General features: G+C 42.1%; 1 protein-coding gene across 1 annotated transcript in view; it reads left to right on the plus strand.

Moving 5' to 3' along the window:
* The first annotated feature begins 3,832 nt into the window (after positions 1–3,832).
* CWH43 (cell wall biogenesis 43 C-terminal homolog) overlaps positions 3,833–20,187 on the plus strand; it is a 42,294-nt gene continuing 25,939 nt past the window's right edge. The window contains exons 1-7 of the mRNA XM_030563539.1: positions 3,833–3,875; positions 6,163–6,354; positions 13,417–13,537; positions 13,729–13,883; positions 14,965–15,166; positions 16,217–16,305; positions 19,000–19,254. Of these exons, the coding sequence (XP_030419399.1) occupies positions 3,833–3,875; positions 6,163–6,354; positions 13,417–13,537; positions 13,729–13,883; positions 14,965–15,166; positions 16,217–16,305; positions 19,000–19,254 (1,057 nt within the window). The remainder of the gene's footprint in view (positions 3,876–6,162; positions 6,355–13,416; positions 13,538–13,728; positions 13,884–14,964; positions 15,167–16,216; positions 16,306–18,999; positions 19,255–20,187) is intronic.

Here is a 20,187-nt window from a genome sequence, read left to right on the forward strand (position 1 = left end):
GTGTGGCCACTCTGCAGCGCTGGCCCTATACAGCTGTACTAATACAGCTGTAACAACCAGCGCTGCAAAATTTTAGATGTAGACATGGCCTGAGTTCATGACCTAACTGGGTAGTGGGTGAGGGGAGAAGGCCCCTGGCTCACTCCTCCATCTGAGTGCTTCTCTGGTGTTGCCACCCTACTGGCTGCTTGCCTTTCTGCTCTATCAGCTGTCCTGCCAGCTGTCACCGATGCACACCATCACCTTCTGCTGCCATCTATGTCTCTATTGTGACCTCTGTGGGTCAGTTTCTTGAGGTTTAATGCATAGGCACCAACTTCTGCTTGTGTCATTGGTGCTCAACCCCACTCTGCCCCTGGCCCTGTCCTGACTCCACCCAGCCCTGCCCCCTTATGCCCATGCCACACCCCCATTCCAACCCCTTCCCCAAAGTCCCCACCCCAAATCCTCCCCCTCCCTGCCCCTATTCTGACTTCTTCCCCAAATTCCCACCCTGGCCCTGCCTTCTCCTCTGAGCATGCCATGTTCCCGCTCCTGTCCCCTCCCTCCCAGAGCTTGCTACACTGCCAAGCAGCTGTTTGGCAGCGGCAGGCACTGGGAGGTAGGCGGAGAAGCGGGGACATGGTGCATTCAGGAGGAGGCGGAGCGAAGGTGGGGCGGGGAGGGGAGCTTGGCTGCCAGTGGGTGCAGAGCACCCACTAATTTTTCCCCATGGGTGCTCCAGCCCCAGAGCACCCTCAGAGTTGGTGCCTATGGTTCCATGCAGCTCTCACTGATTTTCAGCAATTAGTGGGGGAACTTCTTTGCTGAAGCAAGTTGTGCAGAAACACTGTCCCACAACAGGTGATTTCAACTGTAGTGATCACTTAACAAAACAAAAGACTCCTAAGGAAGCCTTAATTAGTTCCATTTTGAACAGTTGGGATGGGCAGGTTAAATCATCCCTAGGACTCTTGGGCAGAGCCTACACCTCTTGGCAGAGATTCCTGACACCACCCCCTCTTTCTTTCACAGAGTCTGGCATCCCTGCTTAGTGCGTTCAGTTCAGTTGAAGATGAGACCTTCAATTAGGACAGGTTAAGCACAGTTCTGCTGCCCTTTACTCATACAATAAGGATAACCATTTCATTGCTCCTGCTGTCAAATTTAATTTTTTTTTTATTAAACCAAATGTTAAAATGATCTAATACACAAGTTAAGGAAAGAGTGTCTATGCATCTAGGTATAATGCTTAAAATATCCAAAAGTACAAAGTTTGGTTTAAAAAGTCATAAAATACATATAGAACATAATCTGCAATATCCCAAATTAAGTTAACAGATTCAACAATACAGTTTAAATATTAGCATCTAAATATTCAGGTACATCACTCATAAAAAGTTATACTAAAAGTATCAGAGGGGTAGCCATGTTAGTCTATATCCACAAAAACAATGAGGAGTCCAGCAGCACCGTAAAGACTAATAGATTTATTTGGGCATAAACTTTTGTGAGTAAAAAACCCACTTCTTTAGATGCATGGAGTGAAAATTACAGATACAGGCATAAATATATATTGGCGCAAGAAGAGAAGGGAGTTATCTTTCAAGTGGAGAACCAATGTTGAAGGTCAATTCAGTCAGGGTGGATGTGGTCCACTCCCAATAACTGATGAGGAGGTGTCAATACCAAGAGAAGGAAAATTGCTTTTGTAGTGAGCCAGGCACTCCCAGTCCCTATTAAAGCCCAAACTGATGGTTTTAAAATTATTTAGGAACAGTATTCCTGATATGGCCAAGGCACACCTGGTGGCTGAGCTTTGTGACTTTGTCCTCACCCACAACCATTTCAGATTTGGGGATAATTTGTACCTTCAAGTCAGCGGCACTGCTACGGGTACCTGCATGGCCCCATAGTATGCCAACATTTTTATGGCTGATTTAGAATAGGGCTTCCTCGGCTCTTGTCCCCTAGTGCCCCTCCTCTACTTACGCTACACTGATGACATCTTCATCATATGGACCCATGGGAAGGACGCCATTGAAGAATTCCACATGGATTTCAACAATTTCCACCCCACCATGAACCTCAGGCTGGACTAGTCCACACAAGAGATCCACTTACTGGATACTTCAGTGCAAATAAGTGATGGTCACATAAACACCACCCTATACTGGAAACCTACTGACTGCTATACTTATCTACATGCCTCCAGCGTCCATCCAGGACACATCACATGATCCATTGTCTACAGCCAAGTCTTAAAATACAACTGCATTTGCTCTAATCCATCAGAGACAAACACTTACAAGATCTCTATCAAGCATTCTTAAAGCTACAATACCCACCTGAGGAAGTGAGGAAACAGATAGACAGAGCGAGACTGGTACCCAGAAATCAACTAGGATAGGCCCAACAAGGAAAATAACAGAACACCAGTGGCCATCATGTACAGTCCCCAGCTAAAACCTCTCCAGCGCATCATTGACGATCTACAACCTATCCTGGAAAACGATCCCCCATTCTCACAGACCCTGGGGGACAAGCCAATCCTCACTTACAGGCAGCCCCCCAACCTGAAGCAAATACTCACCAGCAACTACACACCATACCACAGAAACACCAACCCAGGAACCAATCCCTGTAACAAAACCCATTGCCTACTCTGTCCCCATATCTACTCTAGCAACACGATCATAGGACCCAGCCACATCATCAGGGGCTCATTCAGCTGCACGTCTACTAATGTGATATATGCCGTCATGTGCCAGCAATGCCCCTCAACTATATACATTGGCCAAACCAGACAGTCTCTACATAAAAGGATAAATGAACACAAATCAGACAGCAGGAATGGTAAGATACAAAAACTGGTAGGAAAACACTTCAATCTCTCTGGACATTCAATAACAGATTTAAAAGTAGACATTCTTCAGCTTCAAAAACAGACTTCAAAGAGAGCTACAATTCATTTGCAAAGTTAACACCATCAATTTGGGCTTGGGAGTGGCTGGGACTGTGAGTGGCTAGTTCACTACAAAAGTAATTTTCCTTCTCTTGGTATTGACACCTCCTCATCAATTATTGGGAGTGGGCCATATCCACCCTTTGGCAACACAGTTGGATCACTTTGGAAACACAGTTCTGTCTGCTGGATGCCTAGTCAGAGTGAGTGTGTTCATGTAAATACAGTCTGGACATGAAGCCATTTCGCCTCCCCAGCTAGCTGTCAGGGAAGAGCTCATTCAGACTTTGCTTACATATTAACTTTATTGCCTTCTGCTTACAGATAAGAAGTTGCTGAGGGTGTGTGCTCTTTGTTTTACTTAACCCAAAGCAATAGTGACAGGAATGGAAAAACTCCACAACCTGCAAAACCAGCTGAAGAAAAAACATGGTGCAACAACTTGAAGGAGGTGGACAGGAGGAGGAGACTGCAAGAAGAATGAAAAATGGGTTGTCTCTGTATCAAATGAGATCTAGCAATAGCAGTTGTAGTAATGCAAGGGAGGCTGGTGTACCTTGGGGAAAGGCAGCAGGAAACATTGAGTGATTTCTGCAAAATTCCAGGCTTCTACCTGTGGTCAATGTGACAACTTAATGGCTTGCACAAGATGGGATGCTGCCACGGAAATAGCAGCAGTAGTGTTTACTCCCTATTACACCAGATGGTGCTGCTGTGCTCAGCCCTCCTCCTGTTGCCTCTTCCCGGGGAGCAGGCTCTCAGCAGGTGGTGCTGGCACTCAGAGCAGCAGTCAGCTTAGAGGAGGCTTAGCTGTTGAGCTGCATTTTTTTCAGTCACTAGGGATATAACCAGTTTCCTAAAAGAAATAAATCATCTTTTTCTGGAGTGATGTTTCTCATTTGGAAAGAAATTTTGATGGAAACCTTATTGGGTAGGTGTCTCTGACTCTGGATAGGAGTGCAGATGTTTAATTCATTGCTAACTGTTTCTTATGCTCTTATTCTCTTGTTTTAATTCATTTTACTTTTGAAGCTTGTGATTAGCTCTCAGACATGGGTATCTTGTCAAAAGGACATTGCTGCAGCAAACTGCTTTGGAGATTGAGGGATAATGTTTCCAGCTCACACCTGCCAGGTCTCACTCATTGAAGCTAGAGAGAAAGTTCCTCATTTTGAGACTAATGTTAAGGGCAGTGTTTAAAGTCTTTCCTCTTGAAAATGGAATAGTTTCTGTGGGTGTTTTGATGAGATATTTAAAATCATCTGCCTTATTCAAATTGTCCTGGCTTCAGAGTGATTTCAGACAAAGAACTAGAAACAATACCCCCTACAATGAGGAAATAACTGGTGGCTTTTTAAATACTGCTCACAAAATATACTAGAAGAAGAAAAAAAACTTTTTACCAGATGGTGGTTTGAATAAATTGCTTCTTCTGATGCTCCGTAGTTTCATAGGGTCAGAACCAAGATGAATGTGAGTCACTTGACTAGGTTTCTTTATTGGCTGTCCTGGATTTTTTCTATTGCCTGAAAGCCAATTGAGGTTAAGTTTTATGTTTTGAAAAAACAACAAGCCTATAATGTATGGAATTGACAGAAATAAAATTGTGTAAGGCTTCTGTCTGTGTCTCATGTTACTCTATACTGGGGTGTTCCTCAGAGGTGACTATATTTCAGTGATCGTCTCTAAGGTTGACAGAGTACATTAACGGCTTTAGATGAAAGATACAATGCATCATTTGAAAGCTTTCAGAATAGGTTTAAGTAGGCCATCACTCTATGACTATGTGTGCAGAATATTCATGGCAGCACTGAGTGGGAGAAAGTGCCCAAACTGGTGTGCAAATACGTGCCTTTCTTCTACGACCTCATTGCAGGGAGCAGCTAGTTTTCTGTTTTAGTAGTTAGTGACTTGCAGAGAGCATATGAAAGAGAGTGTGCAAAAGAAAAATGTTGATCTAGTTGATGGTGGGAGAGAGGGAATATTGTGTTCAGGGTGTTGTTATACAAATGATTATGGTCCATTTCTTCCTTGGCTGCTCAAAAATAAAAATGGAATAAATGGGATTCTGTCAAGCTCAAATTTGGCTTCAAATTTAGAAAAAGAAAACAAAACCCTCAGCTTTTAAAAACTTAAAATCCACAGATAATGTTTATTGAAGGTACTTTAAAATAAAATAATCCAGTGGAAATAATAATAATAATTAATAATAAAAAGACTCCTGCAGAGTTTGTGACCAGAATCCTACTGGTTCATGAGAACTTGGAAGTGACACTAACTATAAAAATAGTGAAACAAAGAACCTCCCCCTCAAAACAGCATCTCCAAATTGTGAAAATTTTAAAAAGAAAACAGTATGCCTAGTGGAAAAGTAGATTGAATTTTAGTTTTAATGGATAAGTAAACATGCTTTTAGTAATAACTTTGGTTACAATATCGCTTTTTTTAAAAAAGGTTTATGCTGCTTCATCTTAAACCTGATGAAAATGAAGGGAATTGAACTTGCACCATAGAATAGAATTATCACACTGATAATTTTGGAATTTATACACCTAATATCATAATTATTGGAAAATATTTTTAGATCATCCTATGGTCTTCAACTGTTTCCTATCAGTCTGAATCTTTTTAATCTTTTAGGCACAGTCAGGGACTTTTCATGTGCTTCCAGTAAAGAATGTGCATAAGTGTTTGTAAGATTGGGGCCTTACATTTTGTGGGCAGCTGCAGTGTCAATGCCACACTCTCACAGAATTTCTTTTACCTGTTTAGTATGGTTGGTGTAAACCAAACCATTAGACTCATGCACTGTACCCTGATCCTGCTGTCAGAAATGCTGGTACAGATCCCAGCACCTGTGCAGCGCTTCTGAACAGATTCTGTTTGCAAGATTGAGGCCTTGGTCTATGGTATGACTCTTCTTCATCTGTCTGGATTCATTATCTGATAGAACAATTGTCAGTTTGAGGTGAAATAGGGTGGCCAACTGCCCATGTGTGTCTTCTGATCTGATGAACTGTTAATTGTTTCTTCTCTATCCTTCTAGTTTTTATGGCAAATATAGTTATTTAACATGAAATAAGAAAGTATTTCTCTCCAGAAAAGCCATTGTTATCTAGTTAAAGTTCAACTTTCTGAACTCTAAGCAGTACTTTTCAGGTAATCTCAAATTAGACATGATATGGGAAATATATAATGTATTTTTTTCTTTATTTTAGGGTACATTTCCTGGTCACTCTACCATGCTCTTCCACCCATGATATATTACTTTCCTCTACAAATATTGGCACTTAGTGGTTTGGAAGTTTTTGCTGTTGCTTTCTTTTCTCCAGTATTGTTAATATTCAGTCCTTTATGGAAACTGGCGAACAACAAGTACATCCTAGCTCTGCTAAGGCTGACTATGGTTGGTAAGTATAATTTGTGGTTTGCTTAACCTATAATCAATATAAAGTATTTCTAATGCATCCATCACCATAGTATCTAGGTGCAAGACCAAACATTCCAAACTGTCTTAAATTTTAAGTGACCCTGAAAACACATAGACATGGACTGCCCTCTCTGCCCACCCCTCTTTTTCTCTTAAGCTTTTCAGTAAAATATGAGAACTATCTCAGGCATTCATGGCATTAGTTTTTAGAACAGTACTACATAGCTAAAGACAAAGCCAATTATAATTGTTTGTAAATAGAGCCTCTTATTATATCACAAACCCTACTTTGTAGGAAAAATGCTTTTTAAACTCTATTACAAAAAAGAATTGGCATGCCAGATGGGATCAGTGGTCTATCTACACCAGTACCATATCTCTGACAGCAGTCAGGGACCCGATGTTTTAAAGTCAGGTGAAAGAAATCCAATGACGGACAATTACGAAATAATCTGCTCAAGGGAAAAGCTTCTTCCTAACCATCAGTTAGAAGCTGCTTTATGCTCTGAAGCATGAGGGTTTATTTCCCCTCTTTATTATTATTATTATTATTTATTATTATTTATTATTTTTATTTATTTAACTGTGGATGTTCTCATTCTTTGTATAAATATTTAATCCTTTTCTGACTGCTAAAGTCTTGGTTTTATTGATATTTTGTGGCAAACAATTTCTGCAGGTTTATTAGATAAAACGGGGTAAAAAGTATTTCACTGATCATCTTTAAATGTTGTTTTTCAGTATAATTGATGGTCCCTTCCTTCTTGTATTAAGAGAGAGGGTAAACAGGACATAGTGTTCACTTTCTCCATACTATTAATTGTTCTGCATATCTCTATCATATCGCCTGTGTGAAGGGGTATATAGACCCCACACTGATGAGGAAGGTGCTAGAGCAGCCCTATGTGCGAGACTAGCCTTGCCCTTGTTGATCGTGTATGGCAGATGTAGGGAAAAGACTTTTAAAAAGGGAGGAAACTGCAGTCAGCTGAGGGAAGAGATCACCCTGAGCAGGTAACTGCTGGAGCAACTCCTGAAGCCACAGGGGGAACTCCCATCCAGGAGATCTCCACCCCAACCCTGTGGGGAGTGCAGTGAACTTCCAGGGTAGACCTGACAGAATGCACCCAATTCAGCAGCCTATCCAGAAGGACTGCTCGATAAACCATTGTGTGGACAGCCGCTGAAGTAAGATACTGTTGTCCTTGTTTTCCCCCTAGAGGGGCTCTGGGAAGAAGTTATTCTCGAGAGTGTGGGGACATTTAGTGTTCCTTTTGATCTCACACCAGAGAAGACTTAAGAAGGCCTTCAAAGAGCAAGGTCTCCTTTGCAAGAAGTAAGGAACTGGGGCCTGTGTATAAGCTTCAGTGTTGCCACGCGTATGGCTTTTGACCAGAATGCCCAGTCCAAAAGGGACCCTGGTGGCTCCAGTCAGCACTGCAGACTGAGCCGTTAAAAGTCCGGTCAACAGTGCATCAGGGCTAAGGCAGGCTCCCTGGCTCTGCACGGCTCCCAGAAGTGGCCAGCATGTCCCTGTGACCCCTAGGCGCAGGGGCAGACAAGGAGACTCTGTGCATTTCCCCCCCCACTGGAAACCGTGGCCAGTGGGAGCTGTGGGGGCTGTGCCTGCGGAAGAGGGTAGCACTCAGAGCCCCCTGGATACCCTAGCATCTAGGGGCTGTAGGGCCATGTTGCTACTTCCGGGAGCCACCTGAGGTAAGTGCTGCCTGGAGCCTGCACTCTGAATTCCCCTCCCACATCCCAAGCCCCTCATCCCCAGCCCCACCCCAGAGCCTGCACCCCCCAGCCGGAGCCCTCACCCCCTTCTGCGCCCAAGCCCTGTGAAAATAAATGAGTGAAGATTGGGGAGAGCAAGCAATGGCAGGAGGGGAGATGGAGTGAGGAGGAGAGAGGCCTTGGAGAAGGGGCAGGGCTTGGGGGAAGGGGCGGGTCAGGGCAAGGGTGCTCAGTTTTCTGCAGTCAGAAAGTTAGCAACCCTAAAAAGCCACCCAGTGTAAATAATTGGGTGTGGCCATGGTCTCCCACCAGCTGGAAGAAAACCCCAAGGAGACTCTCTTACAGCCTCTTACTCATCTGTCCTCTGTACTGAGCAACTTGTCTGTTCAATCTCTGATTAAATGGAAGTTGCTCCAGGCCTCTAATCACTTTGTTGCCCATCTCTGAACCCCTCCCCCCCCTTCGATTTCTGTTGTATAATTTTTAGAGATAGGGCAAGCAGAACAGGACATAGTATTCTAGGACAGGATTCCGCATCGCTTTAGACACATGGCATTATATTTTCTATTCCATTCCTTTCCCATCCTGATTTGTTTGCCGTGTTTTAGCGGCAGCTGCATGCTGAACAGAGACTTCAGTGAGCTGTGATGCCCTGGGGGATTTTCCTCCATGATTACTGTTAATTTAGAGCCCAACAAGAACATAGATGTGGTATAATACAGAAGATCTGTGCTTTAAAGAATTATGCTATATAAACACCCTTCTGAGCATTGTTACAGGGACGTAGAGAGATTAATCAACTTGGTTAAGGTCACACACAGAAGTTCTGTGGCAGAGAATAAAACAAGAATCTCCTGATTCACAGTCCTGTGCTTTAACCTCTGCAGGTTTATATAAGTTAGCCAGAATATCTGTGACTGGTACAAATAAAGGAAAAAAAGGACTCTATTTGCAGTGATGAGTGACCATGTTTTTGCTTTTAAGTGGTGGAATCACAGAACTCTAAATGGAAAATGTGCAGGAGAATAAATTTGAAAAATGAAAAGTATTAGTTAGGAAGGGAGGATTAAAGGCAATTCATAAGAAAAAATGAGAGAAGCTTCTCAGTCCTATTTTAAGGCATCCTGAGGTGCTGCTTGTCATATGCAGACAACAATGCAGACAACAAAATCATCTCCCACATAATTTTACACTGTGGCAAACTGGCAGGGTGCATCTAGTGGAGTCCTGCAGGGATCAGTCCTGGGTCTGATTCTAGTCAATATTTTAATTAATGACTTGGATAGTGCAGAGGAGAGTATGATGATACAATTTGCGGATGACATCAAGATGGGAGGAGTTGCAAGCACTTCGTGGGGACAGAATTAGAATGACTGACAAATTGGAATTCTGTCAAAACTGTTTTTCAGTGAAAAATTGGACTTTTGATTAAATGTAATTTTTCACTGAAAGTGTCTGTTTTCCACAGATATTTGATTTTTTTCATAAAAATAATATTTTGATGTTTGTTCAAAAACATTTTTGTTTTTGGCATATTTTTTGGTAATGAAAAGCCAATGTTTTCTTTGGAACCTTTCCCCCCACCCTGCTTTGTTTTTTCAATCAGCTCTACCTCTCTCTTCATTTCCAGATCCACCTGACTCACACCTTGGGTATGCTATTTTTTTAAAAAATCCTATATAATATGAGTCCATTTTTATCTATGTATATACACAACACACAGTGTACACCTTCTCATATATTTACACTTAGTAGTCCAGATAATAGTAATGTTAAAGGAAGGGTAAAATTATTCAGGAGTAATTAATACTGCTTATACCAGAGAAGAGATATTTTTCATATGGAAATTCTGGATCATAACCATAGTCATGCAGTTTTAGTAGTGGTATTAGACTAGGAGAATCTAGAACAATGCTTCCTTTCTACATCTTTGCATTGGTCAATATTTATCTCCTTCATTCAATAAATCTTAATAGTCAAATCTACAGAAATCCATATCTGTTTGATTTGTATAATATCAGAAGTCCCATTTTGCTGTACTGCAAATAGTTGGGATGGGGATAGGGAGCATATTTATCAAATTCAACTTTTTTTCTTTCTTTAAGATATGGTTTATAGGTGCGATATTCCTGTCAGATTAACAGTTTTTCCTCCCTCATTTCAACAATCCACTCGTGTTTAAAGGTGGCATAAAAACGTTATGGTAAATGAACAACGACACATTGTCCAATGCAGGCAGACATATGTAACATTTTGAAAGCTCTCTAAGAAATTATTTACTTCACTCTACATATAGAGTAGATTGGAAAAATAATTAAAATCCTAAGATTGTGGTGGTTCAGTAGGTGATGTATGAGCCTTAACAGGGAGCATTATGCAGTGTGCTATGGAAGTTTGCCAGATGTGTAGGACTATACTATTCCATTATGTGTTTCCTTTAGTGTTCCCAAAGAATTGGGCTAGCTAGAATGTGTTTGAGTCAGAATCTATATTATGGTATCCACACATCTACCTAAATCTTTTCATGAACAGGAGGAACTGTAGTGAGGCAGACGGGCCTCCCTCCTCCGGGGTGAGAGAGGGAGCATTACACGCCCCTTGGAGGGCGGAGCCTAAGCCTCCCCTGGGGTGGGTACCTCCAGCATCCAGGCTCCTCCGGGTAAACAGCAGCGGGCACTCTAGGCCAGTCGTCATCCGTGTCTGGAGTGTGGACTGAGCTAGGCGGGGGATCCGCCTCGAGCTGCTCCAAAACCAGCGGAACATCCTTCTTTGCAGGTTTCCCCCAGAATGGGCTGTGGGTCTGGTCTTTTATACTTCTGGCCCCGCCCATCTCCTTCCGGCAAGCTGGGTGGGGAGGCTTAGGCTCCACCCTCCAAGGGTCATGTAACACTCTCTCACTCACCCCGGCGGAGGGAGGCCCATCTGCCTCACTACAGGAACTAATTAATTCTCCCAGTTAAAACCAACCCCTCCATTGCTGGTATGAGAGTCTGCTCTGTTGAGCAATTTTTGCCAATTAGGGCAAGCTGTCACTGTAGTGGAAGACATCTGTAGAGCCATTAGAGGGAGTTGGGAAAGGTAAATTCTTCTAGATGGAGAGGAACTGAGGCAGGGTTAAAGGCTGGAGTAGGTATTCCTGGAGTAGGGATGGTTCCAGGGGACTTTTGGCCTACTGGGGAGGAAATGAATAGGGTTTGCCTGCTGGGAAAGAAGAGTAGGCTGATACCAGAGCAGGTGAGTCAATGTGTCAGCCTTGTCACAGGGAAATGCTCAGTTTTGTTTCATAGGAAGGCTATCCTGCGAAGAAGCTTCCTGACCTTGGAGAGCTGTTAGAAGGACAGGGAGAGATTAAGTTGCCTTTCTGCGAAGGGGAAGAGCAGATCAAGAATGGATTTAGGTGAGTCTAGGGAGGATTTGCCTGGGAGGATAATTATAATAGGTAGAAGGAACAAACCAGCCTCCTATGAATAAATATGCGAGGTGCAGCCAGCCTTGGTGTTCGAAGGAGCTCGACGGTCAAAATGGCTTCAGTGTCGCCAAGCCGATCTCACAAAATAAATGACTGAATTGCATGGAAATGTGTGCAGCCCTAACTGGGTGAAATCCTGTGTCCAGCTCAGCTACAGAGTAACCCCTTTCAGATAAAGCCCTAACCTTGCAGTTTTAGAGTTTACTTAGCTCAAGAGTTAGTTCTTTTTAGAATGTGTCACTTATGGAACAGCTGGCAGAACAGATAAGCACCAGATCAAATTGGCAAATCAGTATGATAAAATCCATGTCTTTGAATGAAGGCTATTAGTCTGTTAATGAAGAGCTGACTAAACAAAAAATGTTGTTTTGTGTACTGAAGTTTCAAACAAAGCTATCCTTGCTATTTAGATAATAACTAAGTCTCTTGGTAGCAATTTATCATTTGGCCCTGTGACAGGCTGTAATAATGGGGTTGTCACGGCCAGTTTGGGACTGGTATAGCTCAATACAGCAGATACCTCTTCCTTTATTATTTGCATGGGGAAAGATGTAAATTGTAAATTTTACGTCCTTTCAAGTATAGTAATATATCAGCCTTTTTAAAAACATGTATTTTAGGGGCATCTTTATTTCTGTTGCAGTACAGCATGAATTATAAAAAAGGACATTATACAGTAGAAGAATTTCCTGGTTCCTCTAAATGTGTGAAAGCTGTCTTTTTATGTATACCAGTGTCATGTCCCTACTGCCATATACCCTTGTGCAATGTACTGTCAGTCTCTGATGTATCTTCGTATTATGGAATTATGATGAATTGGCTTTTCTGGCTCTCTTGTGGCTGCTCTTTCTGATTCCATTCCTCCAATTCCACTTCTTAAATCAAGTTCACAGTCTGATTGCACCAACATTTTTTTCCATCTTGTAACTATGGTGAATAAGGAAATGTTTGGCATCTAGTTAACTTTTCTGTGCATGCTTACACTTGAGTAGTTTTTGAGCTTCATAATCCAAATGTTCAGGAATAGTTGCATGAGTCAGCAGTGTGCCCTTGTTGCCAAGAAGGCCAACAGCATATTGGGCTGTATTAGGAGTAGCATTTCCAGCAGATTGAGGGAAGTGATTATTGCCCTCTATTCGACACTGGTGAGGCCACACTTGGAGTATTGCGTCCAGTTTTGGTCTCCCCACTACAGAAGGAATGTGGACAAATTGGAGAGCGTCCAGTGGAGAGCAATGAAAATGATTAGGGGGCTGGGGCACATAATTTACGAGGAGAGGCTAAGGGAACTGGGATTATTTAGTCTGCAGAAGACAAGAGTGAGGGTGATTTGATAGCAGCCTTCAACTACCTGAAGGGGGGTTCCAAAGAGGATAGAGCTAGTCTGTTCTCAGTGGTGGCAGATGACAGAATACGAAGCAGTAGTCTCAAGTTGCAGTGGGGGAGGTCTAGGTTGGATATTAGGAAACACTCTTTCACTAGGATGGTAGTGAAGCACTGGAATGGGTTACCTAGGGAGGTGGTGGAATCTCCATCCTTAGAGGTTTTTAAGGCCTGGCTTGACAAGGCCCTGGCTGAGATGATTTAGTTGTGTTGGTGCTGCGTTGAGTAGGGTATTGGACTAGATGACCTCCTGAGGTCTTTTCCAACCCTAATATTCTATGATTCTATGAAACAAATATACCTATTTTCTATCAACGTGCATTTCTGCTGGTGATTTAAAAGTGTATTGTGCACATATGTATGTGCAGTTGAGCAAATGCATAGGAAATCATTATTACTTGATCTCTTTTGAAAATACAGCCCTTTAAAATCAGTGTGTGTGTTCGTTTGCAGGAAGTGTAGCTTCATACCAAGCTCCAAATGCTACACTCCGAATACTGATCTTGGCTCCAGGTGTTTTTTCCTCTCTCGTGGTTCAAACAGTAACATGGTGGTCAGGAAACAGTTTACGAAGGTATTGTCCATATTTATAAAAATTACATGACTGTAAATGGCTTCTCTTTATTCATAAATTCATGAACTAAATATCAGTTGAAAAATGCTTAAAATCGAATGTAGCATTGTGCAATAACTAAGGCCTAATAGTCACTATAACACTTATTACAAAATACATGAGGTACTCGAGAATTGATTCTGTATTTACAGGTACAACAGGATCTGGGGATTCATACTAGGGAAGATTCTTCTACTGGTGCTTCGAATCTGGTATACTTCACTAAACCCAGTCTGGAGCTGTCAGACTGCCAACACCATCATACTGATGTTGGGTTTCATAGTAGCTGTTGAGCGAATTTATGCAGGTAAACATATTACAGTAAACAAAAAAACACAACTTCTGACAATATCCAAGGCTTAAGGCAAACATTAATGTCTTTTGTAAAATCAGCTACTGTGCCTTAATGCATCAGTACATTTGTGTACTTTATAAAGTTCTTTTACCTGGTTTCAGCTGACAGAATTAATCCCTCAATAAAGAGTGTTTTGGTTTTTTTTTCATTTAAATGGGCTGTAGTACATGGATGCTGCTAGCGATGCCCATTGCTAATATTAATAATGCAGCAATACACATATTGTGTGCCCCCTGAAGTGTGCCTGTTTGATTGGTTAGAGCTGTACCTAGATGGAACTGCAGTGGATTGTCTCAGACAGTGCTAAGCTTCAACCCAAAGACTGAACTACTGTTTGACAGGGTACTAGTCTGGGAGTGAGGAGACTTAGGTTCTGTTCCCAATTCTCCCATTGATTTGCTGTATGACTCAGGCATGTCACTTAGCTAGGCTCTGTTTTCCCATCTGTAATTGGAGATAATGCTTATATTTGAAATGTGCTTTGATATCTGTGGAGGAAAAGTACTATGTAAGCACTAAGTAGTATCGTACTCTGTTAGATGTGGTCTTTCCAAATCAGTGCTGAGGCATGTTGGTAAGGCACAATGGGGAGGCTAGTGCTGTCACTGCTTATGCTCTGTCTGTTTAGTGGCTTAGTCCCAGGAATGGCTGACAGCTATGGGAATTGAGTCTGGCACCTTTCATAACAACTAAATCTACTTAGAAAAACTTTTGAAAGAAAAAAGTTGTTAATATGTGCCATGTTATCCACATAAACTACCTCCCTATAGTAGATAGCTGCACTTCCCAAAGCTTCCTATGCATGACAGATTTGCCACACATTGTTGGCCTCTTCTCTGTGCTTCCTATTTGGTGTCCTGCCACTTGCCTTTTGACCAGCTACATATCATGTTGTGAACAGATTTTTGTGCCTAAGTCGGTAAACTTTCAGGACTGTTTTGCAATCCCAATTGTTTCTTCTTAATAAACCCTGCTAAAAAGATTTTAACTTGTTTGCACACATGTAAAGTGTGTGTTCATGTCCTTATTCTAGGCACAGATAGTATGAAGCAAGAAGCAAACAAGACTGGTGATGGAGCAAAAGAAACCATTCCTAGATCTAACTGGCTTTTGTCAGGAGCGGCTTTTGGCAGTCTGATGTTCCTCACATTATGGATTTTTGGAGAGGTCTCACTCGTTTCTAGGTGGGCTGTGAGTGGACATCCACACCCTGGGCCAGATCCTAATCCATATGGGTGAGAAGCGTTTGTTTTTTTCATTCTTTGTAAAGTAGTAACTAAAGCGCCAATCCTGCAATGAGATGCATGTGGGTGCAGGGTTGTTCCCACACAGAGCTCATTTCAGGATTGCAGCCCATATCTATTAACTGGAGGCGGTAATCAGAGAAGGAACAAAGTCCTTCTCCATTATTCTTGTTCTCAGATATGAAGTGCCTAGATATAACCCTTACTGGTCTGGTCTGAACCCCAAAGCGTGTCACTAGCACAATTAGGCTCTGATTCTTGAAGGCGTCATCTGGGTTCTACTGGAATATAATTTGGTATTTCAGCCATACATCTGATTTATGACACTAAAATATTTTAAAATTAAGACACATCATTCAATGACTTATTAATGCAAAAGACTTTGCTATAAGTAAATTAACCCAGTTCTGCTCTTTGTAATTTAAAACGGGAACAGGATCAGGCACAATATAAGTAAACTCAAGAAGCAAATTTATAAGCTAACATGAAATTGGATCACTTTCGAAATACAGATGCAATAAAGTTTGCTCATCAGAGTTCCAAAATCGAGAAGAAACCTGTATTAGTTATCTTGTTAGTTAATTAGTCAACTCAGCGTAGTAGTGGTTTTAGTGTCTTTGATAACTTGTGGCTTAGTGTGCAAAAGGGTCACACTATATGGTCCATTTGTAGAAACTATGAAAATATTTCTCCTCAGCCTGGATTTGTCCCCTTCCCCCCTCTTCTTTTCTTTTTTGTACCTGATCTTGCAATGATGTGTTAATGATGCTGCTGGACCTGCCTCACATGTATTTCTTTGATTAAAAACCCCTGGATACTCTAAACTGAACACTTTTGGTTTCACTGCAGGATGAAATGGAAAGCAAACTGTGTCCAGAGTAAAGATGTGTGTGTGCTCAAATAAAGGTCCTCTAATAGCAAAAGAGTCATTAAATATTATTGGTAATTTTTTTCTGCACAAATGTTCTGTTTAATCTGAAAGTCCCTCTTTCAGTGCCATGTATTACAAGATTATAGTGATGTGTATTTTTTTTTTGACAGAGGTGCAGTTCTGTTGGGACTGGCCCATGGAGTGATGCTTTCCTTTTTGTCTTCGTCTTCTATTACCAGTTTTGGCTGGTGTCTTACAGGTATGAGCAAATCTGGTGTGGACATGCTGCGTTTCTTTATTTCCAATACTTCATGTAAATCCCTCCCTTTTTGTTTGTGCCCCCATGCCTAAAAAAGCATTTTATTTTTCTTCCTTTCATGAGTAGATGCTAAAGAAAATAGTTTGATTAACAAGTGGCATTGGTTATTTATGCGCTGCCTATCTGATCCCACCTTTCCTCTGTACCAAATCTATCTCTTTTATTGTTCCTGAACTTTGTAGGCCAGTGGATAAGAATCATGAGCCAGAGCTCCACCCTAGTGTAAATTACTCCTTCTGTAATTTGCACCAGCTGGGGATCTGGAGCCCTTGAGTGAAGTCTGTTTGTTACCTTTCACAATATGTGTGCACTGTGGGGCTGAGCCAGCAAACACTTAACACAGAGTGTAGTTGTACTGCATAGTCAGTGGGGCTACAGCTGGGAGTGAATGTTGAAGGTCTCCCCTCACAAGTTGCCAACCACTGGGCAGTACAATAAATGCAAACACTTACTGTTTAATCAGAAATTCACTTTGGGGCAAATCCAGCTCCTGCCTCCGTGGCTGCAGAGATTGTGTCTCTGATTCTGCTGGCATACAGTGAATCACTGGATGCTGGGAAGGCACCAATGGCAAATGGATGCTAGGGAGGGGCTGTTGGATCTAGACCAGGGGTGGGCAAACTGTGGCCTGGGGACTGCTTCTAGCCCTCCAGACATTTTAATCCAGCCCTTGAGCTCCTGCTAGGGAGGAGGGTGGGGCTTGTCACTCCGGGCAGCTACCGGAAGTAGCAGCATGTCCCTCCTCTGGCTCCTACACATAGGGGTAGCCAAGGGGCTCCGCACGCTTCCCCCGCCCCAAGCGCTGCCCCCGCAGCTCCCACTGGCCAGGATCCATGACCAATGGGAGCTGCAGGGGCGGCACATACAGACAGGGCAGTATGCAGAGCCAGTTGGCCATGCAGGAGCCAGAGCTGGGACATGCTGCTGCTTCTTGGAGCTGCTTGAGGTAAGTGCCGCCTAGAGCCTGCACCCCTGACCTACTCCTGCGCCCCAACTCCTTGCCCCAGCCCTGATCCCCCTCCTGCCTTCCAAACCCCTTGGTCCCATCTTGGAGCACCCTCTCGCACCCTGAACTCCTCATTTCTGGCCCCACCTCAGAGTCTGCACCCCAACCCCCAATTTTGTGAGCATTCATGGCCCGCCATACAATTTTCCCACCCAGATGTGGCCCTCGTGCCAAAAAGTTTGCCCTTCCCTGATATAGGCTCATGCAATCCAGTGGCTAGCATCTCCTGCAAACGGGTGACAAATGACATTCTAGAAACCTATGGGAGACCCTGGAAGGGCTGCACTGCTCTTTGGCTGCCTGCTCACTCAGGACAGGCATATGAAGCCCATTCAGCCTTTCTGGAGACCTTGAGAATTTCATCCATAATGAATGTAAAATAGTGTCGAAAAATGATCCCTACTTTATTGATCTCTGTATAACTCTTCCTAGATGTATTTGGAGAGAAGACACGACCATGTTGCCAACCCCGAATGTTCAAAACTAATGTCTCCCCTACCCTTTAAGGAGATTTTAAGAAATAATAAAAAGAATCCAGGGTTTAATTTGCCTTCTGTTTTTTAAGCTGCATAGTGCTGTAGGATCACATTTTCAAGTTGTTTTCCACAACCACGGGGGCTAGAAACTTACTTTTATTTTTAATGGAAGCTGAGATTCTTCCTTAATCACTTATCTCCAGGAGCTGGGACTTTTAAGTAAAATACCAAACGTCATGAGTGTCACAATAAAATCTTGAGATGGCAATGCTGCAAACAGAAGTTGTCCTAATAAATTCTATTGTGTTGATGACATTGGTATGGTAAAACAAACACATTCTGGCTCTATTGTTAATATTTTATTTGTGTTGTACCTCCATAACTTGTTCTGTACAAACCCTGATTGGCTCTTGAATTATATCATGCACTTGCACTGTTAGAAAAGTTAGTAATCCAGATTATCATAGAAAAAAGTTACAAACTTTTACTAATATTCATTATCACAAAATAATAGCTGTTTGGGTAGAAAAATATTCACCACCACAAAAATATTTTTAAAATAATATTTTATTTTTATAAGTATATTCCCTGTTATTAATATTGTGTTTCAGGCCAAATCCTACTGCAGTCAGTGGCATGTGATAAGGCAAGTACACTGCAGTCTGTTAAAGGTTAACAGGTTCCTGGCTGTCACATGGTTACTCAAGTGGTGTATAAAAGCAAGGAGAAGCCCAGTGGAGGGAGAGAGAAGAGGAAGGGTGCATCCTCTCCCCACCTAATACATCCTGCACTGCCCTTATGTTATCACAAGGAGTTTTTCTGCAAGACAAACTATATGGCTTTAGCTCTTGATATTTTCTAGATCCTCTTACCCAGCTGAGTGAACAGTTTTTAAGAAAATGAAGTCAGAGTGTCTTTCATTGACTGGCTGTAAGGAAAAGCCATCCCTAATACTACTATGTGGAGTGCCCATTCTCACTCCAACCACACTTATATTTTCCATTAAGTACTGTACAGTATATTTCTGGCTGCTATACGTTTTTTTCTAAGCCTTTTAGAAAACTGAATTTTTCAAAGCAAGTGTGAACATGAGGAGGAAATTAAAGTGTAACTGATCATGACTCACTGACGCCCTTTTGTGTCCTTTCACAGGCATGGCATCTGCAGCTGGTCTCCTTTTCTTAAAGACCTGGGGTGCAGCTATAGCAGGCAACATTCTTGCTGTCTTTACCATGTGTATGTGGCCTCGACTGACTGGACGTTTTGTTAGCTGTCTGCATCCTGGAAAAGCCATGAGTACAGCCATGTTTGTCTATGTCCTAGAGATATTCTTTTGTGTGTGGTGCACAGCTTATAAATTTGTACCAGGAGGAATTTATGCTAGAGAGAGCTCCCATCTTCTTTTAGGTATGTCTGTGATCCTGAATTAAGACAACTAAGAAAATATACTTTTTTTTAGCCTCAGGCAGTCATTTAAAGCAATAAATGGTCCTCTCCATGCACATCTCCCATTGACTTGAATGTGGTGGGAGTTATCCATGTGGAAAGACAGCCAGATAAGAAAAATAATTAAAAATTGCAGATCAACTAGCTTCTGTTTTGTTTAAAATTAGTTTAAAATATGGGCAGAAAATAAAATATTCAACTTGGGGAAAATGTAAAATGGAGTGGAAATATTCAATGGGAGAGAGAGATCTAGAAATGTTGTAAAAGAGACCTAGAGGTGATAGCTGCCAGTAAATATGGCTTGAGTTTGCATGGCAGCAAAAAAGGCCAGTACAATGTAGGCCTGGGTTCATAGGAATGTGATCTCATAAAGCAGGGAGGTAAGTCTGTCTTAATGGCCCTTGTGACAGTTACATCAGGCCAACCTCATCTTTGCTGTAACTCCTCACCAACTCAGATCTGTGTCAGAAAGATACAGACCAACAGGCAGTACATCATAGAAGAAGAACAAATGTATGAGCATACGGAGGGACTAGCTTAAGAGTGAAATTCTAAATGCTAAATTTGTGTCTTTTTACAAAGTGACTTTTATGTTAAGGTGAGAAGGGGGAAACAATCTGGTGAAGTGAATGGTATGAACGGGTAAAAATTTCTAAAGCATTATTTAGCACCTATGGTAGACAAAGCAAGCCATGTTTAAAAATGCTAGCTGGCTACCTATGGCTAACCATGGCCAGGTAAATGGTATTCAAATGTAATTGATTATATTATTTTTTGACTGGGGAGTGGGGAATGTATTCTTTATATACTTTACTTGATTCATGATTGTCCAGACAGTTTTAGGGTGCCGATATGCCTTTGTTATCGCTCTCCACCTTTTTAAATTCTCAGGCT

This window comes from Gopherus evgoodei, chromosome 5, assembly GCF_007399415.2.
Source record: "Gopherus evgoodei ecotype Sinaloan lineage chromosome 5, rGopEvg1_v1.p, whole genome shotgun sequence".
Classification (NCBI taxonomy): Eukaryota; Metazoa; Chordata; order Testudines; family Testudinidae; genus Gopherus; species Gopherus evgoodei.